The sequence below is a fragment of the Elaeis guineensis genome, chromosome 6, assembly GCF_000442705.2.
Source record: "Elaeis guineensis isolate ETL-2024a chromosome 6, EG11, whole genome shotgun sequence".
In the NCBI taxonomy this organism is placed as follows: domain Eukaryota; kingdom Viridiplantae; phylum Streptophyta; class Magnoliopsida; order Arecales; family Arecaceae; genus Elaeis; species Elaeis guineensis.
This window is the reverse complement of record NC_025998.2, coordinates 19,903,804-19,930,391: the sequence shown is the minus strand read 5'-3', so window position 1 is coordinate 19,930,391 and position 26,588 is coordinate 19,903,804. Positions and strand designations below refer to the sequence as shown.

The following is a 26,588-nucleotide window of genomic DNA, read 5'->3' as shown; positions in this document are numbered from 1 at the left end:
ATCAAGTCCCTTCACGGACAACAAGCATTAGGATATCTTGACAGTGTATTTTTCAAAAGCAAACCACCATGAATCCCTCTGGAGCGGCCCACTGTTCTGCTCTGTTCTTACATCTAAGGTCACAGCTGATGAGCATCCCCTCTCCCAAGGTCGGCATCCAGACAATACCAATACATCAAAAGTTAGTTTAACACATTTGCAGAGCAATGTTTTCCCTCTGCACCATAGTTTCAATTAACTCTTTCCGCATGCGTGAGCCATGTACATGACAAATGAAAATGCAAACTGATAACTTAAAAGCCTGAATCTAAGGATGCAAATGGGCCAACCTAAGGCAAAGTTTTGCATTGCTCGGGCCAGGTCTATGGGCCACGTCCATGGGCCAGCCCATTGTAAAAGTTTTTCAACCTAGCCCATTCACATTTCTACATGAATAGTTAAAATCGTAAATATCATTAGGCTATTCATGTGAGAATGATGCATGTATTAGTAATTTCAGCACATTTGATCTTAGATATCATATTACAAAAAATAACTTAGAAATTAATCACTCTTAATTTCTTGAGATTTACTGATCTAGGATCACTACTCTCCCACAACTTCACATGCTACAGTTTAGCTCAGAGTTCATGATGATATGACAGGCATTAATGCATGGGTATCAAAAGGGATTGGCAGAAGAAAAAACCTTGAGCCAAAATCGTAACAGCAGTTGAAGGAATGAAAAGAATAAGGGAAGTCTATAAGATCTAACAAGAGGTAAAACTGGGCACCGGGCTTCAACCTGCAACGGCAAAAACAACATAGTGGAAGGAGACTCAACCTGCATCTCAATTCTCAAATGCCAAATTAATCAAAGGGTGCAATGAGAATCTAGCCAGGATATGATATCATTAATGACACTTTCAATCCTATCACCAGGTTCCCCCTCCAGAATCGAATGATAGCCTCCTTCGTACAGCTTGAGGGTTTTGTCTTCGGTACTAGCCTTATCATAGAGGAATTTGCTCACATTTGGGTCTGTCACCTTGTCTGCAGCTCCATGGAGAATCAGCAATGGAGAGGAAACCTGAAGATTTTATAATAGGTGAAAACGTAGAATTTTTTTGCATTTTGAGTAAGGGAATAAGTGTAATGATGCATCTGATAGTTACCAATTGTAGCATCTATTGTAGAATGTGTAGAACTGGGAAGGTATCATAAAATCTTTCAGGAATAAGAATTTCTTGTAATTAAAGCAGGGCTCATATACATTCTGATTTGGTAACAATATTCTCAAATAGAATTCTATTCTGGTTTTGTGGCTGGTTAGGTTGAGAAACATTTCATGAAATATTTAATACTCTAGTATCCCTAGAAAAGGAAAAGGATTTTTCAGAAAATCTTATTTTAAATCTATTATAAAACTAGACCAGTAAACTAATATTTATAGAATAAGAGATGAATGGTGCCACATCTGCACTAATTTTAGGATGCCGGTCTGACTATGCAATGGATACAAGCACCCGTTAGTGGTAAGAAAAAGAAAACAAAATGGGAAAAGGAAAAGCAAGCATGTCTTATTCCTCTCTATCTTTCTACGTACACATGTGCGCAAGCACACGCACACATGTGCGTGGGTATGTGTGTTCAACTATAGGAGTTGTGTTTTGATATGATATTTTGGCTAATTTGATTGGCCCAAGAGACTAATGAAGTTTCTTATACCATACCTTGCCTTCTCTCCTCTTTGTCTAGACTCTTCAAGTTAAGAAAATCTTCAAGGGCTGCTCCCTAGTTGCATGAGCTTAAATTGCATAACCAATAAGGTCAGTCACTAATCTCAACTGATCTTCTAGGTCTGATGGATAGCCCCTTTCTGGACAAGTTGCGCAGGTTAGGAATTCGATGCCAACTCAAAGGATTCACATTAGTTTGAGAGCTAGTAATGAATTGTTTCACAATTTATTATGTCAAATCCATAAAATTGATTTCTATAAATATTGTCAGATTTGTTGGTTAAGATTCATGATGCTTATTAATCTTTAAATATTGCTCCCATAAGTTGATTTACAATTCCTGCAATTCTATCTGCATGAATTCGAAGATTTAACCTACAAGGCTCCCATAACTATCATGGACTTTTGTAAATAATATATAGCTAATATGACGGAAAATTTAGTGGTAGCAGTTTTATTGGCATTGCAAGCATGCATTTCTTTGCATTCTTCTTATCATAATAATGCTAACACTTGTGTACCTTCTTTACCATTTTCAAACACTGTAACTTAACATTTCCTGATGCAACGATGACTTTGTGACCAAATGATGCAGTAAAAGAAGAGGAAATATCAGATAAGATCTTTAATGAAAGTAACTAACCTTCTCGAGTTGTGATTCAATATCTTGTGTAGCCTTTATAAGTTCAACAGCTGTCCTCAATCGCATTTGATCTGAGTATGATATTACATTGAACTCGGCCTAAAAGTGAAAAACAGTTTTTGACTAAATGCATTTCTTTCAAGAAGAAAAAGGTTGAAGGAAAAAAAGCATAAAATCATATTCCACCATGTGCTTAAGCAATACTGTAGCAAGAATAAATACACAGGACAATATGGGACAACCAGATAAGTCAATAGATGAATCAAAGTATGGTAAATAAGAAAGAAAGAAATTCCATATGTTTTAAGTTTTTGTCCATTACTCGATATAACTATAGATGTCTGGTCAATAATGATTACAAGCAAAACTAAAAAATGTGAAAAAATTGGAATAAATATCAATGATTATAAGATAATTTTGATGAATCTTACATAATGAATGTTTCAGTAAATCCAACATAATAGTGAAGCATCACAATATTTCTAAATAAAACATGGTTGAATGGGCCAATGACAAAAAATGCTGAAGTGCAAGGCAAGAAGCTCAGGCTCTTAATGAAGCTAGGTTCAAGCCTCATGAGTGTCCTAAAATGCTTGATCTTACTTCCAAAATAATGTAAAAAATAAGCAAGGTAATTGATGTGGTGGTTGTGTTTGATCTTGATGATTGTAAAATTTGTTAACTATCACAATTCCACATACCAGATATGCACAAATGCTACAAATCTACTTTAAGAATCACCAGATCTGGATGTCTATAGATTTGAGATGACATGTCACAAACGGTTAAATCAAGCCCAAGGTGCATGTTTTCCAATTATCGTGTTGTATAGGGGAACATAAAGGAATGTAGAGTCAAGTACGGCAGATTCCAATACAAGGTTAAAGAAAACTAACCACTTTTCTTTTCATGGGGTCTCTGAATGCCAGATCTCCTAAATCTTTCTGTGGGAACAATTTTGCTTCAGGTAAAACATAAGACATCAAGGTTAATGCCTTCAAAACAGGTCCTGGTGGTGTTACATCTGCTGCAATCTTGCAAGTTCAGAAACATCAGCACCATCAATGCACTAGTTTTTGATGTCTTTATATTATTTAATTCATGTAAGGAGCAAAGAAACCATGGATAAAGAGACCTTGATGAAGTAACTGACAGTAGGCAAATAATCATTAATACAATTCATCATAGACAAATTGCAATTTACTGTAATAGATATAAGTTTGTGTTATGAATAGAAATTGACTGAACAAGAAAGAATTATAGGTTTGTTATCTAAACAAAAGTAACAACGACAGGCTACCAAAAGCATAGGTATGTGTGCTTGGAGTCTTGGACACTCTTTGAAATTACTCCTGCATGCTTCTTTAAAAAGAAATTTATGCTTTTATAATTGCATGAATGTACCATGAGAATCTTAAAATCATAAAACCATTAAGCTGAATAGATTTATTATGAACAGAATTTTTGAAATAGATGATTCTCAACACCACCGAACCTTATGGCTTCCATTTGAATTCCCTTATAGCAACTGACCATTTCATTCGAAAAAATCTCATTCTAGAATTTCAGGACTTTGATTTAGAAAAGCAAGAAATCATGATTTGGCAGTTAAATATTTCAAGGACAGCCTAAATCCATACTAACACTGGGTATCGGTATAGCTACAATACCAATTCTAGCCTTGGATTTCCTGTAGCAAGAAAGGGATAGATCGGCGGGACAATTCATCCAGTGGAAGGAAGCGCAGGAAAGCCAGAGACAAACAAGAAGTCATGTTCCTATAAAGTAGATGATTTCCCCATATGGCAAGCTTCTCTTTTTCATCAGGCTTGAGGTTTGTACCAAGTAGGGTACAGATAACATCATGTGCCTACACATCCTGTTGTTCTTTATAAATATGACACAAATCATGATCCTTGAGATTCAAGCTTACAAATTTGACCTTTCAATCTTCAAATTCTCTCCAGTCAAAGGATTGCTCCATCCTATAAACGCAATCAAAACACTCCACAAGCTGAAAATGGTTCGACTTTCTCTTTCAGGCTCTCAGCAGATAAGTAGCAAGACTGAAATTTAAATTTGTTTAAAGGGTCCAAATAACTCCAATTTTTTTTTTTTTTTTTACACAATGGACATCACGGATTTTGTGTCTCACTACCATTGATCTGGAATTTCAACAAAACGATAAGGTTGTGAGGACAGGTACCAATGTAAAATATGGACTTCGGGTAATGATCATTCTGATGGTTCTTTTGTGCCTACAGTATTTATCTATCTATGGGCTGTCATGTCTTAAGGCTGTCAATAATCCTTCACAACTTGATCTCAGCATGTTTAGATACCAGATCTACAGACTGGTTACAGGAAAGATGTAAAATCATAGTTCTATAACAAGTCAAAGGCTGACAATTGAGATCATTTACTTTTTATTTTTTGACTTAACAATTCTCTTTGACATAATCATCATGTATTTTTCTTTCTCAATCTTGGCATTTTTTTCCAAAAATATTAGTGTGCACACAGGAAATGGTTAAAATCAGATCATTTGGGGAAAATAATGTACTAAAACTTACCATGTCAGCTGCTTATCCTATAACGTTATCTATATTGCTGTGATTTATTGACAGTGCATCCGGAGGGGCAACAATGTTAAGTAGGATGTATGCTCCTCAATCACGAATCATATCATGACTTCCTGACCATGTTAAATAAATTTTCAATCACTCTGTACATTATGACTCTCACATTACTATTATCTGAACTTAAACATCTGCATTCCTAGCCATGCAATGACGAAAACCTCCAAGAGAAACGTTTGTACACCACTCAGCAAAGAAACACTCCATATAATAAATGACTCTACTATATTTTTAATTATGATCATTGACTTGATAAAAATGAATTTATGATTTTCTTTTACACAAAATATTTGATGGTTAACTTAAATAGCGATATGATGAGCACATGTTCCTATTTGTGTGCTAGGTGGGGCTATGACATATGCCAAGTTGTCAAGCATTACATGTCATTATTGTATCAATGGTAAAGTTTTTATACAAGAGTATGTATTGGGTTTGCTATTTGTGGCTTATTTTCTTCAATGCTGGTGCCATGATTTGATCCTCAAGATTCACAAAGTCAAAGCTAAGGAACAAATCTGGAGCCTTGATGAGAAACGTCCAGATCTTATCAACCTAGAGCATTTCTCTTTGAAATTGAATATTTCCACTACACAATAATGGTATTGTGGTCTCCCCATGCACAAAGTACTGCTTAGCCCTTTAAGACCCTTGACAATCACTTATATTTTGTGGGTTTTTTTTAAAAAAATAATTAACTCTTTAACGGAAGACAAATTTCCATTCCCTATTGGTCCATTAAACATGTGAAGGTAAATATCTTCCCTTTTGCTTCCCTTTGATGCATGATCTTAAACCTAATCTCTGTCCATGAATGGTGTGCAGTTTAATTAGCATATAATGCACAAAAGTTTGACGTAGGGATGGCAATCGGGTCGGGTCTGTAATAAATGGGTCGGATCAGATACAGGTTGAGTCAGAAAATATTAAATCTAAACCCGACCTATTTATTAAACAGGTTAGAATTTACAATCCGAACCTACCATATTTAATGGACGGATAACCCGATCCGATCTATTTAACCTATTTAACAAACGAATAATTTATTAAACCGATCTGACCGACCTGACTGTTTAACTGGTCTGTTTGCCTCCTCTCTTGTCGCTTCTAAAAACCCTTTCGATAGGTGTTTGGTGTTGCCCGATGAAGCCAGCCATCGAGGAAGTAGAGTGGGCCAGAGTTGGCCGAGGATGCTGGAGACAAGGACGGTGATGGCCTTGAGGATGTCAGTGGAAGGGATGGTGGTGGGGTAGGAGGAAAATGACAACATTCTTGCCATGACAGGTTCCCCAGCAAGAAGAACTGCAGTGCTGCATCCCACTTCACCACCATCTGCCGCACCATCTCATCGTCGGTGTAGTGCCTCGCCGCCCCCGCATCTCGCTTGCTGCCACCTCCCCCCTTTATTGTGATGCCAGCAATTCACCACCATTCGGAATGTCGTCGCCTCCGAACTCCAGTAGGTCCTTCCGCCCCTGCATCATCGATCACCACGGAACGTCATCGCCGTGTCCATCCTCTCTCCTTTTTTCTCAGTTGTTCTGGACCTTTTCTCTCGTTCTCAAACTCTCTCTACTCTGTTTCTAAAGCAATGGGAAAGAAAAGGATAAAGAAACTTTTTTTTTATCCCGTGAACTCTCATTTCTCTCTTTTCTGATGGGAAAGTAAAGAATAAAGAATGATTTTTTTCCCATTATCCGGACTCTCTCTTCTCTCTTCTGATATGATATGATATGTTAGGAGACTAAAGAATAAAAAAAAACTTTTTTGAAATTTGAAGGACTTGGAATGAGTCCCAAGTTAATGCATCACACCGGTAGAGAGATTAGTTGGCCGCATAGGCTTTGTTTTGATTTTAATTTTTTTGATTCTACGTGTGGGCGGTGGTGGTTGATTTCAAATTTTAAAATAACAACCAATCATCTCAGGCCATCATCTCAGAATGAAGATTATTTTAAATAAAACATATATTGATGGATATCCAACTCGATCCGATCCATTTAATAAACGGGTTAAATGGGTTAAACAGATCAAAAGGTCAGAATCCAAATCTGATCCAAATATCTAAATGGGTTAAACAGGTTGACCGTTTACAACCCAAACGCATTTAGTCCAAACCCAAACCTATTTCAGATAGATCGAATATGGATTGGATTGATGGATCATATCATATTTTGCCGCCCTTAATTTGACACCATAGTCCTAGCTACAATGGTAGTTCCAATTCTCCATCTTATTCATTGCAATTGACATTGGATTACATGAGCATCTAGTCATATAGCATGTGTTGTGGCTTGTTTCTGGTTGACGTCGGAAAATGAGGAAATACTGCGCTAGAGTAACCTGCAAAAAATTCGGGCCGGAGGATTGTGCTCCGACGAGGATCCTCTGACACTCAAGTCAGAATATGTAAACAGAGAAGCAAAGTTTTGAGCTTGATGAAAATGGATTACTCATCTAGATCCTCGGAGTTTGAGTATTATAGAAGAGATGGCTATGTAACCATTTTTGAAAGACAGGCTGGCCGAATCTGACGCGGTTATTTGGTTACGATTCTTCGAATCAGACGGTTATACCGACATGATTCTCCGAATCAGGTGGTTGCATCCAGATAGGAATGATAGCTGTTGCCAGTTGGTGCCTGCCTTTTTAATCCTAAGCCTGGTCGGTCTGCTTTCAAGAAATGATCAGAAAGTGTGGTGTGCGACTAGGAGTGGGAACTGATAATTTTTCGACCAAGACTTGGTTAGATGGATTGATCCGAAAGTTTAGCCGATCTGTAGTTGTTATGCTGATCAGAGATTGTCCTGATGTGCAAGTCGAATGAGGATTGGATGCGACGGAAGATCGACCAGCCCTTTTAGATCAGAAGTTGGATCAAGAACATACCGATGAGAGGTCGGAGAGAATAACCTCCGACCAAGGGTCGTGACAGACATTTGCCCTGACTAAAGGTCAGGTAAACCTCAACAATTAGGCTACTGGAGAGGTGCTGATATGGATATGATGGGTTGTAATGGGCTTAAGTCTCCATACATCACTGGTCCATTCCAAATTACTCCTAATAGATACTCCCTACTCCCTAATCCGAGCTTTGGTCGGGCTATGGGAGTATTTACTTTGACATTCTGAATGGTCGGGGATGTGAAGAGTCTTTTTAAATCAAATATCTGCGCATGATTTTCTAGACGAAAAATTATCGAATTAATGATGAAATTTTCGAAATCTGCACAGATGCCACTCCAGACGCCGCTTTTTCTGCTGGGATGCATTGAATGTGGAGATTGTCATCCAGTTGTTGAGCTAATGAAGGCTTGACGCGTGGTCTATTTTAGAAATTCGTACTGACTTGACGTCCTCAAGAGACGTGCGTCCTTCTATTTAAAGGGACGGCTTTTTTTGCTTTATTTTCTCTTACTCTGCTAACTCCTGTGAATCCTTCTCCTTTGCCATTTTTCTTACTTTGAAGCTCCTGCAGACAGATTTCCTTCTTTCTCTACCGTGTGAAGAGATCTCGAAGATACTTTCTTTTAATTTCTTACTCGAAAGTAAGTTCCTTTTACCTTCTTGGCTTTTTCTTCCTTTCGTTCTCCTCTTAGGTTTCTATTCCCATGGCAGGTTCTAAAAATTCTGTGAGTGAGAATCCCATGTGAAAGAAAATGAAGGATCCAAAAAACCCTAGGTCCAAAACCAATCCTTTCACCGGGTTTGGAGAGATCCAATCCAAGTTGACCTTGAGTGACATAGAGTTGTTCCGAGCCCAATACTCCATTCCGGACGAATTCCATCTCGAGCTTCCTGATTCACTGCTCGAGTCCACGATCAACCTCCAGACCGATTAGCGGTGTACGAGAAAATCTTCGAGCAGATCTTAGATTTTTCATCTTTTTCTTCATTTTTGAGCTTTTTAGATTCTATAGATTGCTTTCTGTTATGTGTCTCCAAATTCCTTTAGATATATCATAGGATTTCTTGTTCTCTGCTCTCGAACGGGAGTCCAACCTTCGATTCTCCTCTTTCGAGCTCTCTTCATATTAAAGAAACACCCATACGTTGACTGGCTGTATGTTTTCTGCCAGAGGGGTGCCACTTTCTTAGTCTTTGGCGCTCCCTCATCTGTTCACGGTTGGAAGAGCCGTTTCTTTTTTGTTTTTTGTGCTTCGATAGATGACTGGGGGCTTTCGAACTGGGATTGGATTGAAGCCTCATCCTTAAAGCCCATAGAGTTAAGCGTCGAGGAAAAGAGAAGACATAGGGATCTCCTGGATTACAACGCTCCTCATCTGGATGAGCTTTTATCCGATGAATCCCTCTTCTTGATAGGACTTTCCTCTAGCAAACCTAGGAGTGAGTGGGATCGTTTATGCTCTCTCTCCTTTTTTTTATCTATATGTATAGCTCTTTAACTTGACGTTTGTTGAACAATTGTAGAAATAGAACCCTCAACAAAGGATATTGCAAAATTGAAGGCCTCTCTTCTACAGAAGAGAAAGACTCAGTCTGTGGGGACGAGAGAAAGAAAAGATTGAAGTCTGTCGAGCTCGGTCAAGAGCCTGTCTCTGTCGACCAAGCACTTTCTTCCGAGGTCGGAAAAGTTTTGGCGACACCTGCATCTACTCCAACCTTGATCGCCGACCCCCGAGAAGAGGTCGTTGAGCGACCCTAGTCTTCCAAGACTTTTGCTCGGGATGGATCTTCTAAGGAGGCCGATGATGACGAGGCCCTTCCTAACGATATTTCTGAGGCTTATTTTTTCAAGACTGGAAGACAGTTCGAGAAACCATCGAAAACTCCGTTATTTCGACGAAGTTAGAGCAATAGACAAGATAAGCGTTTCTAGTTTGAGGAAGCTGTCTTTGACTGTTGGCTACCAGGCATAATATTTATCCTGTCACACTCTTTTTTTTTTTTTAATCATCGTATTTCCTCTGACTTAGTCGATTTGAAATGCAGCTACTCCATGTTCTCGTCAACTTGTTGGATCGCTCAGCCAGGGAGGCTTAGGCGCGAGAGGCCAAGAAGAAGGTTGAGACAGATGCCCAAAAAGTCCGGGGGAAAATTAAGGAAATAAAGGCTGAGGCCAAGCATCTCCAGGGGGCCCTCGGCCAGATGGAGTCCGATCTGACCCTCGCCCTAAAGAGAGAGGAAGAGGTGGAGAAAAAGATTGAGGAGCGCATTCAAGATGCCAAGCGCTCCTCCATCGAGGAATTCAAGGTGTTACCTGCCTTCAATGAGGAGATGGCTCGAGCGGTCGAGGCATTTAGAGCGTCTAAAGAATACCACAACAGCCACATGGCCTTCAGTGAAAAGATTTTTCATCAGGCTCACAAAGAAGGTTGGGTTGACTGCTGGAAGTTGATAAAGGAGGAGCATCCGAAGCTTGATCTCGCCTTCTTGGACTATGAAGATGAAGATGGCGAGGAAGTTCACACTGCCTCCGAGCTCTCTGTTTTCGAGAAAGAGAACGTTGCCGAGCCATCCTCCTTTTCAATTGCTGACGCAGGTCCCTCTGAGTCTCCTTCGGATACAACTCCCCAAGAGAAGGTCGGAGATTAAATATTTGTACTTTTTATCCCTCTTTTTTCTTTGTTTGTTTTTTGTTTATCTTTGTAAGAAACTTTCATTTAATGAACTGAAATCATGAACTTTTTGAATTTACCGCTTTCATTGTTTATATAATTGATGGATGACGTTTGTGACATCGGCCCGACAGCCGCTGCTCCTTTACCGGCTACTCCTCTTCCCCCGGTGACGGCGGTCAAGATTAAAACTCACATTAAGACTTGGAGAAGAAACTTAAATTTTTCGAGAGAAAAGCTGCCAATCAAGGGAAGGGATTGCAAAAGATTCAAAAGAAACTTGGCAAGGTCGAGAAAGAAGTCAGCAGACTTCAACAAAAAGTTCGACGAGTTGTAGCACATAGTGCTGAGAAGGCACAATGAACCGAAGAGATATAGAGGATATCCGATGCAGTGGAAAAGAAGTCCTGGGATGTGGTGATGAAACTGACTATATATTGTCGTCATCTTGACTCTGCTCGCGAAAAATTCGTGCCTTAGAGTCCCTGATTAAGTGCAGGAGTTTGGATGGGCGAGGTCTGAGCATACATTACAAATTGAGGACGAACTCTACACTGCCAGAGAAGAAATTTCAAAGCTGAAAAAAGGGTTGGATAGCAAGAAGATTGTCGCTGCTCCTAAGGACGTAAAAGCAAGATATCTAAGTGACTACTCCAATCACCGTCGTCAGTCCAAAAGAGTCTCTTCCGATCATCCATGGGACAGATCCCGATCGAAAGAGGGGAACCAATAGGTCGATCCCTGGTAGGAGGAGAAAGAGTTGCTTCTTCCTGATCTAATGAGCAGCTAATGGACAGTTCTCGATTGACGATCCATATGGCCTTTACTGGCGGACGTCATTCTGGTTACAGATTTTGTCAGAATGCAATTCGAGTTTTGTACCCATAACTTGATCTATCCGAGCTTCTTGATCCCGATATGGACATGGACGACGCTTTAATGAGGCTAAACGAGAAGCGAGGGAATGCTTACGTATTTTCGAATTTGTAATTCCCTCAGAGCGGGTGCATCAAAGATCTTGACGGTGGGGTACTTTCCAAGGTTGACGAAGTGCAACCAATGACGACGCCCACCAACCGAGTAGTCAATTCTCTCTCTTCTTTTTGTAATGTCAGACAAAGAGCTGACTAGACTCTTGTAAACATTTTTCGTTGAATAAAGCAACAACTTTTTCAACCATGCATTCATATTTTTCTTCTTTTATGTTGCTATTTTCGATTCATGCTGACTTCATATGGTTGCCATAAAACTAAGTTTAAATATAAGCCAATCAAAGGCTTTTAAAATCTCAGGGCTGATCAGAAGCCGAGTTTAAACATCTCAAGGCCGATCAGGGCCGAGTTTAAACATCTCAAGGCCGATCAAGGCCAAGTTTAAACATCTCAAGGCCGATTAGAGGCCAAGTTTAAGCATCTCAAGCCGATCAGAGATCGAGTTTAAGCATCTCAAGGTTGATCTGATCGGCCGAGTTTAAATATTTCAAGACCGATCAAAGGCCGAGTTTAAACATCTCAATATCGATCAGAGGCCGAGTTTAAACATCTCAAGATCGATCAGAAGTCGAGTTTAAGTATCTCAAGGCCGATCAGAGGCCGAGTTTAAGGATCTCAAGACCGATCAGAGATCGAGTTTAAACATCTTAAGACCAATCAGAGATCGAGTTTAAGCATCTCAAGACGATCAGAGGCCGAGTTTAAATATAAGCCCCTCATTGATATTACTTTTACTTATATATGGAAGTACCGATGTTGATAAATTGGAGCGTTCATTCATGCATATGCCTCAGCAAAATTATAATATCATTGATAATACATGCAGAGATTGGCTGAGTTTCACGATCTTTGGAGTGGAGTCGCATCAAGCTGCTTCAGTTTATAAGTCCCGGGACGTACCACTTCATCTACTCGGTAAGGACCTTCCCAATTGGACAATAGCTTCTCCTGCTCGGTAGGTTGTGAGACTTCGGCGCGCCGCAACACCAGATCGCCGACCCAAAATTCCTTGGACTTGACTCAGGAATTGTAGTATTTGGCTACCCTTTGTCGGTGGAAGCCATTCGCACGGCAGCTCGTCCCCTACTCTTCTCAACCAGGTCAAGGTTGGTTCGCAACCATTCCGAGTTGGTGTCCTCATTGTATTCTTCGACCCTGAGGAAGGAAGCCTAATCTCAACTGGTATAACGGCTTTGGTTTCGAATGCAAGATTGAATGGAGTTCCACTGATCGAATTCTGAGTTGTTCAGTATGCCCACAGCACGTGATATAACTCGTCCGCCCAAAACCCCCCAATCTGATTGAGTCTAACCTTCAAACCTTGCAAGAGAGTCCTGTTCGTCACTTTGACTTCCCCATTAGCTTGTAGGTATTCAACTGAAGTGAAGTGCTGTTCGATTCCAAGGTCTTCACAGAATTTTCAAAGTCGGGAGCCGCTGAACTATCTGCCATTGTCAGTCACCAGCGCCTTTAAGAAACCGTAGCGGCAAATAATAGATTTTTAGATGAAGTCTTTAACCTTAGCCTCTGTAATACGGGCTAGGGGCTCGGTCTCCATCCACTTCGTGAAGTAATCAATGGCCATCAGGAGGAATTTGCGCTGGCCTAAGGCATGAGGAAAGGGATCCAAAATGTCCATTCTCCACTGAGCGAAAGGCCATGGAGTGGCAATAGGAGCAAGGGGCACCACTGGTTAATGTTGAACATTAGAAATTCTTTGATAGTGATCATACCTTCTAACAAAATCAGAGACGTCCTTTTGCATCGAAGGCCAATAATAGCCTTACCAAAGGATTTTGTAAGAAAGATTCTTTGCGCCCAAATGATTTCCATAAATTCTCTTGTGGACCTCTCTTAAAGCATAATCTGCTTTGGACGGTAGCAGACACCTCAGAAGTGGAAGAGAGAAGGACCACTTGTACAGCTTGTCGTCATGAAGTACATAGCGGGCAGTCTGATTACGGATTTTTCGAGCTTCCGACTGTCAGGTGGTAATTCACCCAACCTGAGATACTTTAGTAAGGGGTCAATCCAGCAAGACTCTTCGTTAATCTGCTGGACAGCGAGAGGTTCTTCCAGACTTGAGGTCCCCAATATTTCGATATAAGTTTCTTTTTGGAATTCAAACGGTAAAGAGGCTGCTAGCTTAGACAGTGCATCCATCCGGATATTGTGTCCGAAGTACCTGCTGGATATCAAAGCTTAGAAAGGATGTGGTCAGTTTTTTTACCTTTTCGAGGTACCTCTTCATGTTTTCCTTTCGAGCCTCATATTCACCCTTGACTTATCCCGTCACCAGTTGAGAATCACCGAAGACTTTCAAGTGTTTGGCTCTCACATCCTTTGCCAGTCTGAGCCCGACAATTAAGCCCTCATACTCTGCTTCGTTGTTGATGGTTGAAAATTCAAACTGCAGAGCATACTCCACCACATTACCTTCCGGTCTGGTTAAAATGATCCCCACTCCTGATCCCGATGAATTGGAAGACCCATCCACATGAAGAATCCACTAATCCTCAAGATCAGATCTAGCGCCATTGAGCTACTTTCTGAAGCCTCCAATCTTTCCTCATCAGGGATGGTGCATTCAAGGACGAAGTCCGCCAAGACTTGAGCTTTAATTGAAGGCCTCGGATGGAACTTAATGTCAAACTCGGAGAGCTGCAAGACCTATTTTGCAACCCATCCCGACGTATCTGGACGGTGGACTGCTTTGATCGATTGATCTGTGAGCAATACTATTGTATGAGCTTGAAAATAGGATCGGAGGTACTTTGCCATAATGATCAAAGCAAATATCAACTTCTCCAACTTTTTGTATCTGATTTTTGCATCTTGAAGGACCTTACTAGAGTAATATACTGATTTTTGAATGTCCTTCTCGGATAAGAACCGAACTAATTACTGTCGGAGATACGACAAGATAAAGTAACAATTCTTCTCTTGGTTGAGGCTTTGTAAGCAAGGATGCCGAGCTGAGATATTGCTTCAGCTCCTCGAATACTTTCTGACACTCAATCATCCATTGAAAATCCCTCAGTTGTTTGAGGGTTTGGAAAAAAAAACAAACATCTTTCAGCCGATCTAAAGACGAAACGATTGAGTGAAGCAATCCTTCCAATGAGGCGCTGGACTTTTTTTACATTTCTTGGTGGGGACATTTCTAGGATCGCCTTAATCTTCTCCAGATTTGCCTCAATTCCTCATCGGGGGACTATAAATCCGAGGAATTTTTTAGAGCTAACTCCAAAGGCATATTTCATGGGATTCAGCCGCATCTGGAATCGACGCAGGGTGTTGAAGATTTCTTGGAGGTCGGCTATATGATCCGGGATAGTTCGGCTTTTTACCAATATATCATCCACATAAACCTCCATGTTGTGATCAATTTGATCTTTGAATATCTTATTCATCAGTCGTTGATATGTTGCTCCGATATTCTTGAGCCCAAAGGGCATCAACCTGTAACAGTAGAGCCTAGAGTCAGTAATAAAGACCATTTTCTCCTCGTCCTCAGGTACCATCCGGATTTGATTATAGCCAAAGAAGGCATCCATGAAGTTGAGGAGCTTGTGCCCAGAAGTAGCATCAATCAATTGATCTATCTGAGGAAGAGGGTAGCTGTCCTTGGGGCAGGCTTTGTTCAGATCAGTGAAGTCGATGCACATGTGCCATTTTCCGTTCGCCTTCTTGACTAGCACCATGTTGGCGAGCCAATCGAGGTACATTGCTTCTCGGATGAAGCCGGCCTTGACCCGCTTGTCTACTTCCTCAGCAATTGCTTTCTGACGCTCTGGGGCAAAGCTTCTCTTCTTCTGCTTTATAAGACGGAAGGTCGGATCCACCCCCAGATGGTGGGTCATCACCTCCGGATCAATACCAGACATATCTGCCGCCATCCAAGCAAACAGGTCCGCACTTTTTTACAAAAGAGCAATTAGACGAGCTTTGGTTATTTGATCTATAGACGACCCGATCTTTATAGTTTGATGGGAATTTTCTTTCCTCAGAGGGACCTCTATTAGATCCTCGGACGGTCAAGCATGTTCACCAGCCAGATCATCTCGGGCATCCAAATCTATTGGGAGTTCAAGTTGGGGCACCGCCAGCAGTTCCTCCGCTTGTAGTTTAGCAGCAAAGCACTGTCGGGGCACGGCTTGATTGCCTCGGACTTGCCCCACTCTAGCCTCCATCGAAAACTTCATTATCAAGTGGTAACTCGATACAACTGCCTTCAGTGTTCCTAGACTTGGTCGGCCAAGTATTACATTGTAGGCTGACGGTAGGTTGAGCATAAGGAAATCGACATGGATGGTCACTTGCTTGGGTCTGGTTCCCACCGTAAGAGGCAGTCTTATAGTTCCCTCCGAAATTACCGAACTTTCGGAGAAACCTTGAATAAGAATATTGAATTTATTTAGTTGTTTTGGGATAAGCCCCATTGCAGTGAAAGCAGCAAAGTACAAAATGTCAACTGAATTTTCATTATCAATAAAAACGCAGTGTACATTGTAGTCAGCGATATTTGCAATAATAACCACCGCATCATTATGCGAGGTTTGTACACCTTCAGCATCTTGTTCAATGAAGATTATTGGCTCCTCGAGCTGAGGCCTCTTCGCTGCATGCGGCTCCATCGAACCAGATGACCTCTTAGTTATGTGAATTTCACCTCGCAGGGGTCGATCTTCTGCTTCCGCCTGCCCCTCCATCTGCGGTTGTGTTGGAGCTGGTTGAGGTTGAGGAGGCTGGCGCTGTTGCTGCTGAGGGGGACGTCTCTGCTGCTGCTACCCAGCCCTTGGAGGATATCAGTGTGGAGGATCTTGTCGTCGGATGAACCAATCCAGCCTCTCTTTTCGAATCAAACGCTCAATTTCTTCTTTGAGCTGGTTATAATCTTCAATATTGTGATCGTGGTCACGATGATAGAGACAATACTTGTCCGGATCACGACGTCCCAGATTTGTCCGCATCTTTGGAGGCGGAGGCAGCTCAGCTCGCACCTCCATCAGAATCTCTCTGCTTGAAGTATTCAAAGGAATGAGATCGCTAAATCGCCTCGAAAGTGAATGATTCCTCTTCGATGAAATATTCCTTCTCCTCGGCGGAGACCTCGAATGGTGGTGATTTTCGCTATTCCGCTTAGGCGAGCGAGCCCCGCTTTGCTCTTGACTCCCCATTATTAAGGCTACTCAGGTGGTTTCTTTCGCTAGAGAATCTTCCAATCGGGCGTATTTCTCCGCCTGAGCCAACATCTTGGAAAAATTTCGAAGAAATGTCTTCAACAGCGACTTTTTAAAGTCACCCATTAATAACCCATCTTTCAGGACAGACGTTGCGATCGAATGATCCGAGTCATGGACTTCCAATATAGCTTTGTTGAACCGAGCTACGTAAGACTGGATGGACTCGCCCTCCTTTTGCTTGATGGTCTGGAGGTAGTCCGAGTGCTTCTGCTGTAGCTGGTTGGTGATGAAATCGGCAGCGAAGGCCTGGCTCAATTGTCGAAAAGAGTAAATAGAGGCCGACTTCAGACTGGAATATCAATATCGAGCCGCTCCCTTCAAAGTGGAGGGAAAGGCTTGGCACAGAATAGTGTCAAAGGCATCCTAGAGAAGCATGACTACTCAGAAGCAGTTGACATGATCGACGGGGTCTGTGGTGCTGTCGTAGCTCTCCAGCTGTGGAACCTTAAAGTTTGGTGGGATTGGCTCCTGGAGAATACTCGCCACAAAAGGCGGTTCAGAATCAAATCCGTCAGATGGTGTTAATGGATTGTTGCAAATCTGTTGGATCCTTCGATCCATCTCTTGAAGTCTTCACTCGACTTCCACATCTCGATTGGTATGCACTTCAGAGCATGAAGGTCTCCGATCGGGGGTTAAATCATGCCCCAACTGAGGACTCGAAGACCGCCGTCTCCTTGATTCTTGGGTCCGATATGCCGCCAGCCGCTGGGCCGGAGGGATTTGAGCTTGACTCACTGACTGGGATACCGATGGAGGTTGAATCGCTGTCTGAATAATAGCTGTGAGTTGCTGTATCTACTGAAAAAGTTGAACTGCTCCACGGTCACCGCCGTGGGTTGCTGTACCAACGCGAAAACTTCTGTCACCGTCGGAGGTACAGGGGCAGGATGATTTATTTCATTCTACACCTGCTGGGAAGCGAAGGCGCCGACTCACCAGGAAGTCCTGCGCGGAGCCATCATCAAGAATTTCTAACTTATCTGCTTCTTTTACAAGACCAAAGATTCGGCCCTTCCTATATCTATTACGGCTTGTTTCTGGTTGACGCCAAAAAATGAAGAAACACTATACTGGAGTAACCTGCAAAAAAGTCCGAGCCAAAGGATTGTGCTCCGACGAGGACCTTCCGATACTCAAGTCAGAATGCGCAAACAGAGAAGCAGAATTTTGAGCTTGATGAAAATGGATTACTTATCTGAATTTTCGGAGTTTGAGTATTTATAGAGAAGATGGCTGTGTAATCGTTTTTGAAAGACAGACTGGCCAAATCTGGCATGCTTATTTGGTTGCGATTTTTCGGATCAGACGGTTATACCGGCATGATTCTCCGAATCAGACGATTGCATCCAAATAAGAATGACAGCTGTTGTCAGTTGGTGCCTGTCTTTTTAATCCTGAGCTTGGTCGGTCTGCTTTCAAAGAAAGATCAGAAAGTATGGTGTGCCGACTAAGAGTTGGAATTGATAGTTTTTCGACCAAGACTCGATTAAATGGGTTGATCCAGAAGTTTAGCTGACCTGTAGTTGTTATGCTGATCAGAGATTGTCCCGATATGCAAGTCGAATGAGGATCGGATGCGACAGGAGATTGACCAATCCTTTTAGATCAGAAGTCAGATCAAGAACATGCAGACGAGGGGTCAGAGAGAATAGCCTCCAACGAAGGGTCGGGACATACATTTGTCCTGACTAAAGGTCGGGCAAACATCAACAATTAGGCCATCGAAGAGGTGCCGATATGGATCTGATGGGTCGTAATGGGCTTAAGTCTCCATACATCACCAACCCATTCCAAATTACTCTGAACAGTATGATACGCTTGCAACTTCTGAAATCGAAATTCTCCTTGAAATCTTCATGTAGTTAGGTATATCAATCAGTATTTAACTCTTTAACTCTTTAACATAAGACAAATTTCCATTCCCTATTGGTCCATTAAACATATGAAGGTAAATATCTTCCCTTTTGCTTCCCTTTAATGCATGATCTAAAACCTAATCTCTGCCCATCAATGGTGTGTAGTTTAATTAGCATATAATGCACAAAAATTTGATATAGGGATGGCAATCGGGTCGGGTCGGGTCAGATACAGGTTGGGTCAGAAAACATTAAATCCGAATCCGACCTATTTATTAAATAGGTTAGAATCTACAACCTGAACCTGCTATATTTAATAGAGAGATAATCTGATCCAACCTATTTAACCTATTTAATAAATGAATAATTTATTAAACCGATCTGATCCAGTCTGATCCGTTTCACTGACCTGTTTGCCTCCTCTTTTGTTGCTTCCAAAAACCCTTTTCGATGGTGATCCGGTGTTGCACGATGAAGCTGAGCCGTCGGAGGAAGTAGAGAGTGGGCCGGAGTTGGCTGGGGATGCTGGAGACAAGAAGGGTAATGGCACCGCGGATGTCGGTGGAAGGGATGGTGGTGGGGCCAAGAAGGAAGATGACAATGTTCTTGCCATGATGAGTTCCCCAGCAAAAAGCACTGCAGTGCTGCATCCCACTTCGCCACCATCTGTCGCACCATCTCATCATCAGCGCAATGCCTCGCCACCCACCGTATCTCGCTTGCCACCACCCCCTCATTATGATGCCAGAAATTCACCACCATTTGGAATGTCGTCGTCGCCTCCGAGCTCTAGTAGGTGCTTCCGCCCCTACATCACTAATCGCCACGGAACGTCATCGCCGCATCCATCCTCTCTCCATTTGTCTTAGTTATTCTTGGACTTTTTCTCTCGTTCTCGAACTCTTTCTACTCTCTATTCTCAAGCAATGGGAAAGAAAAGGATAAAAAAACTTTTTTTTATCTCGTGAACTCTCTTTTCTCTTTCTTCCGATGGGAAAGTAAAGAATAAAAAGTAATTTTTTTCTTCCATTATCCGAACTCTTGTCTCTTCTGATATGATATGATATAATAAAAGAGTAAAGAATAAAAAAAATACTTTTTTGAAATTTGAAGGACTTGGAAGAGTCCCAAGTTAATGCATCACGCAGGTAGAGGGATTAGTTGGCCGTGTGGGCTTTGTTTTGATTTTAATTTTTTTGATTCTACATATGGACGATGGTGGTTGATTTCAAATTTAAAATAACAACCCATCATCTCAGGCCATCATCTCAGAATGAGGATTATTTTAAATAAAATATATATTGATGGATATCCAACTCGATCCGACCCATTTAATAAACGGGTTAAATGAGTTAAACAGGTCAGAAGGTCAGAACCCAAATCTGACCCAAATATCTAAATGGGTTAAATAGGTCGATCCGTTTACAATCCAAAGTCATTTAATCCAAATCCAAATCTGTTTAAGACGGATTGAATATGGATCGGATTGACGGATTGGGTCGTATTTTGCCACTCCTAATTTGATACCATAGTCATAGCTACAACGGTAGTTCCAATTCTCCATCATCTTATTCATTGCAGTCGACAATGGATTACATGAGCATCTGGTCATACAGTATGATAGGCTTGCAACTTTTGAAATCAAAATTCTCCTTGAAATCTTCATGTAGTTAGGTATATCAATCAATATTTATGGTGCTATAAATATCATTAACAAGGAAGTGGAGCACTCAACTGTTGAGAACACTATGTCCAGCTACTCTAAGGATTAGATTAGGTACAAATGTCTCTACCATTATTTGCATTTATATGGTAGGATTCAAGGATCATCTATGATTACATAGATGACTCTAGAAACACATTAATCCCCTCTTGAAGCCTCAAGATCAACTTCATTTTTATAACCACCCTCCTTGCCTCAGACTATCTCATTCGAGATAATAACTATGAAGATCAATCACCATCCATTAACCATTTATCATGCCCCTGTCCATCCATTAACCATTACTGATTTGCACTTCCACATTGACCCCAACCCAACCCTACATGGAATGATAAGCTCGCATTCTTTAAGCACATAACAAAAGACACACTCTCCAATTGCCTAAAATCTCCAATTTTGGTAGTTACATTATACATACAAAAGCAGATGAATGATGTACATTGTTGCTGCAAGACTCTGGTTTGAGGCAGATGTGGCTGAAGTTGGACTCCTTCTAGCCTGAAAACTTGACACCAACCCGGGGGATGGGACGTCACAGCGAACCTGCAAGAGACTCTTGCTAAGGTTTCTTCAATGGGGGACCCTCCGATGCTTAAGTTAGCCGAAGCTTGAGTACAAAATGAAAAAATGAGTGCAAAAGGTCCAAGTGAGAGCACGAGGATGTTCTCTGAAATTGAGCTTATTTGAGGGCCTCCTTGTTATCTCTTTATAAAGGTGGCAAAGTACAATCCGACCTACCAATCCGATCCGTGTTCGACTTATCTTAAATAGGTTTGGATTTGGACTAAACAAATTCAGATCATAAATAGATCAATCTGTTTAACCCATTTAGATATTTGGATCAGATTTGGATTCCGACCTTCTGACCTGTTTAACCTATTTAACCCATTTATTAAATAGGTCAGATCGGATTGGATATTATCAATATATGTTTCATTTAAAATAATCCACATTTTGAGATAATGGATTAAGATGATGAGCTGTTATTTTAAAATTTGAAACCAAACGCCACCGCCCACATGCGAAATCAAAAAAAATAAAACCAAAATAAAGCCTGTGTGGCCAACTAATCCTCTGCCTACATGATGCATTGATTTGGGACTCGTTCCAAGTCAATCAAATTACAAAAAAATATTTTTTTTATTCTTTACTCTTCCATCATATCATATCATATCATATTAGAAGAGAGAAGAGAGATTCGAACAACAGGAGAAAAAAATTATTTTTTTTTCTTTACTTTTTCATCAGAAGAGAGAGAAAAGAAAGTTCATGAGATAAAAAAAAATTCTTTATCCTTTTTTTCCCATTGCTTTAGAAGAGAGAGAAAAGAAAGAGTTCGAGAACGAGAGAAAAAGTCCGAGAATGGCTGAGAGAAGAGAGAGGATGGACACAGCAACGATGTTCCATCGCGATTGGTGATGCAGGCGTGGAAGCACCTATTGGAGTCTGAAGGCGATGACAACATTCCAGATGGTGGTGACTACAGGCATCACGATGAGGGAGGTGGCGGCGAGCGAGATGTGGGGGGCGATATGGCTGTTGCACCGACAACGAGATGGTGCAATGGATGGTGGAGTGGGATGCAGCACTATGGTGCTTCTTGCTGGGGAACCCATCATGGCAAGGACACCGTCATCTTCCTTCTTGACCCCACCATCGTCCCTTCCACCGACATCCATAAGGCTATCACCCTCACTGTCCCAGCATCCCCAGCCAACTCTAGCCCACTCTCTACTTCTTTCGGCAGCTCAGCTTCATCAGGCAACATCAGATCACCTGTCGAAAGAAATTTTTACAAGCGATAAGAGAGGAGGCAAACAGGTCAATGAAATGGGTCGAATCGAGTCAGATCGATTTAATAAATTATTCGTTTGTTAAATAGATTAAACAAGTCAGATCAGATTATCTGTCTGTTAAATATAGTAGATTTAAGTTATAGATTCTGACCTATTTAATAAACAGATTGGATTTAGGTTTAATATTTTCTGACTCAATTAGTATCTGATCCGACTCATTTATTACAGACCCAACCCTATTGCCATCCCTATCTCTTTATATAGAGATGGTATGATAGGTTGTCATGTTGGAATCTAGTAGGTTATTTGGTCCTAATCTCTTAGGTTGTTAGGCCACAATTTGACAAACCGTTAAAATGAGGAATCAGCCCACTAACCCGATGGTCAAGATTGTTAGTCATGGGTGTCAAATGCGGATTGTGTTCATGTTTCACTAGGAGATTCCACAGATCTCCCACGTGGACGAATACTCCGACGTCCCGAGGTCAGTGCTGAGCTGAGATTCTTTCTTGAGTTAGCACCTGTATAGGTTGTCGGGCTATGTTCATCATCATTGGTAGGATCCCGATCTCGAGGTTGGTAAATGTCCGCTTAGGAGGTCGGATAGAAGCTGATAACGTACAGTTGCTTCACTGTGATTCTTTGGATTTTCCTTCGGTCTTTGAGGCTGCCCCATCAGCGAGTGCTTGGTTGTAATCTGAGGAATGGATGTCGGATTGGGCAGTAGATAAACTCCACAATATACGCCATCTGAGGCTGGCCAAGATGATGTTAGAAGTTCTGCCCCACAAAGTATGTTAAACTTTAAACCATACATGAATCTCTCCTCCTTTTTTTTCCCTTTTTTTTGATGAAAATAACCATACATGAATCTCAACCTCTGCACTAAGGGGAAGCACAAGGTTTGTAATATTGTAAGACAAACTGACATTTGGCAGCCTTGACAAGGCACAAAATGCAAACAGAATTCTCCATTTAACATATTCAACTCTCCTTCATCTTACCCTAATAGAGGAAAACCCTTCTCTTTTTTCTTGTACCACGCTCTTTCTTCCTATGCCCACACAAATCCTAGCCTTGACTTCCCAAATTATGTGCAGGGTGATCCGATTGCTATATGCACTACAAAAACCTTACCGAAGCCATGGGTAACAACATGTTGTTTACCAAAAAAGACCTATGAAAATTTATACAAACTCAGGAAAACAATTACACACAAGTTATGAATATCCATAAGATTATCAAGTTTTGAGCAATAAAATTCGATAAAGGGCTTGACTATCATCATCAGAAAGCAAGAAAGCAATAACTGTAAGAGGCAATTCATTCTGTGATCCTAAAGAAAACAAACTATTCTTTTTACTTAACTAAGAACCAAAGAGATGTGGCTGAAGGCTTACCTTACACATCGGCGCAACAAGAATCACTCCATCCCATTCTTTCGGTTGCTTCAAGTGAACCTTAAGAGCTACGGCCCCTCCCATCGACTGTCCCAGCAGAAAATGCGGCAGTTCCCTCGCCTCCTTCATCGCTGAACATTTACCAAACCATCATCACCGCAATATAACATTTTTGCCAGCAGCAACCCCGAATCGATTGCACTACATTTGCTCGCAAAACGACCAAATTCTAACCAATACTCATCCAAAACCAAACGATCATAAAATTGAGCCTGACAAGCAAATTAAATCAAAACAATCAAAAAAACCACCTCTGATGTGTGTGTACTGCTCGATGACATGGTCCACCATTCCGTCAAAGCTGGGGATGTAGCCGTGCAAACCTTGGGAGAGTCCGAAGCCCGGGTAGTCCATGGCGTAGACCGCATACCCGGAAGCGGCTATCATCTTGGCAATGCCTGTAATTGTATAATTGATCTTAAGTCAAAGGAGTTAGAGAGAGATTAAAGTGTTGGAGATTTATGTGGAGTGAGACCTGCCTTCGAAGAAGAAGGTACAGGTGTCGCCGTAGCCGTGGCAGAAGAAGAGGGCGGCCTTGGTGGACACGCCGGGGCTTGGCAACCATCTCTTCCAGAAGACCTCCACCCCCTTGGAGTTAACCTGGTACCTCTGTGGAGGAATCGAGTCGAGCACGTGTCAGCTACGGATTCGACCAAAAAGCTGAAACCTATTAATTGCTTTGCAGTGAGTTGCAGGAGGCCGCTCCCGGAAAGGGGGCTAGTGTAATAAATAATAAAAAGAAATTGCACTGAAAAGCCAGTGGACTGGTGGAGAAACGCAGTTCCGTTAAAGTTAAAGCCTGCTCACCTCCTCCGTTTGGATTCCCTTCGGAGCTATCTGCAGTTATATAATTTAAGAAAAACGAAAAAAAAAAAGGAAACAAATGAGAAGAGGAGAAATTTTTTATTCAGACAAAAAAAAAATCAATGATATCTAAGTAACAAACAATAGTGTTTATGGATCAACTTTTGGCAGATTCGAGCTCAATGGAAGCACTCCTGCGACCGGATCGTACTCCGGCCATCAAGACGTACCATAAGAACGGTTGCAAGATCTATGAATGAATCGGACGGTGGGGAAGGGGGGTACGGGAGCTACCAACCTTGAAGAGGAAGTGGTCGAGGCGCTGCTGGACATCGAGGAAGGCGGCGCGGAGTTGCCTCCGGGCGGGGGCGAAGTCCTTGTTCTGAGCCGCTAGCGAGTTCAGCTCCTCGCCCACCCCTTCGATCGCCTTCCGCGCGGCCACGGGCATCAGAGCCCTCCTCGCCGTCCCTCCTTTGGCCCCGCCCAGATCCGGCATCCGGAGCCGTTGGATCGGAGACCTTTGGGGCTTCTCCGAGGGTTGTCGTCTCTGGACGAATCGGTGGTGCAGTCTAAGAGAGAGCGCCATATGATGAGTGAGCTCCAACGGAAGAGGGATTGGTTTTCCTTCAGATCGGAGCTCTTAGAGACTACTACGGCTCCACTTCCACGGAATATAAACTAGTTTCTCGCTCCGTCCGAGATCGTGCAGCGCGAGGGAAGCGGGTCAACCGTTCAGTAGGCGACGGAAATCTTTTAGTCGTCCCCAATTTAATTGGGACCCACAATGCCCTGTTACTTCACATGAGTTACAGAGGTGGGGTGCGGAGGGTCTAATTATTACTCGTCCAGGTCCCATGGACCGCACCAAATCCCACGGTGCATAACACGCCACAGTTTTCTCCAATTCGCCTGGAAGAAATTTTTGGTTCAGTAAAAATACGCCGTCCAGTCTCGGACCAAATAACCTTCGCTTCTCAATATATATTTAATATTTATAATTTTATTTTTTTATTTAAAATTTTAAAAAAATTTTTTTAAAAAAATTATGATATCCCACGACTATAATATGATATCCTACAATAAAATGGAGGCTTTTTTTTGCAATAAAAAATCATAATTTTTCTTCAAAAATTATAAAGAAAAAAAAATTATCATTAAAAATTTATAAAATTTTTAAATGATAAAACTGTCCCTCTCTTACGATATTCTGTAGTCAAATTATGATTTACTATTGTACAAGAAGTTATAATTTGACCATAGAATGATATACTATAGTCACTGGATATCATAGTTTCTTCGTAATGAGAAAGATATTTTTATCATTCAAAATTTTAAACGAAAAAGTAAAACTGCAGGCATTAAATGTGCATTGAAAAATAGGAGTTACATGGCCCAATAAAATGGGACAGTGCATTTTTACTGCACCGCATGCGGTGCACAAAGAATTATTCATGCTGCTAGGTCTGCTCGGATCACTTGGGCTTGGTCCATGCAATAATTTCTTGTATGAAGGCGGACAGTCTTAGGGTGCAATCAAGCCGAGTCAAGTAGTTAGAATCTCGAACTTAACTCGACTCAAAATACTCAGGTTCGAAATTTGGTTTGAGTTCAACTGAGCCTCAATATCCCAAGCTCGAACTCGATTCAATAAAAAATAGATAAAACTCAAGATCAACTCGATTCGATTCGAATATGAACTGAGCCATACTTGAGCTAGAGTTCAAACTCAAAATTAAATTTAATCTACTAATAATATATATTATAAATAAAAATAATATTATTAAATATATATATATATATATATATATATATATATAATTTGAGTAGGCTTGCGAGCTTTCTAGTCGAGTATCTTGCTACTCAAGCTCGACTCTACTACTCGAGTTCGATAATAATCGAGTCAAATTAAGCTCAGGCTCGAGTCGAGCTCGAGTAACTCACGAGCAGTTCGACTTGTTTGCAACCTTAGTAGGCACTAATAGTGTATGAACTAAGCAATATTCCATTCCCATCTAGCATCGAGGAAGAGGTTTTGCGGGCACCAAACAACAAAATGTAGGCTTGCTTCCCTCCTAGTCCTCCTCCTCCCTCTTCTTCTTTTCTTTTTCTTCTTTTATTTTCCATGACGT

At 41.4% G+C, this 26,588-nt stretch overlaps 1 protein-coding gene across 1 annotated transcript; it reads right to left on the bottom strand.

The window, feature by feature from the left end:
* Positions 1–522: 522 nt before the first annotated feature.
* Positions 523–25,182, bottom strand: LOC105034148 (caffeoylshikimate esterase). Its single transcript, XM_010909195.4, has 8 exons — positions 24,758–25,182; positions 24,463–24,492; positions 24,135–24,264; positions 23,907–24,053; positions 23,596–23,726; positions 3,258–3,395; positions 2,362–2,460; positions 523–1,069 (listed from the first exon to the last, which is right to left on the bottom strand). The coding sequence occupies exons 1-8, from the start codon at positions 25,043–25,045 to the stop codon at positions 854–856; spliced, it is 1,179 nt and encodes a 392-aa protein (XP_010907497.1). The 5' UTR covers positions 25,046–25,182; the 3' UTR covers positions 523–853.
* Positions 25,183–26,588: the final 1,406 nt, after the last annotated feature.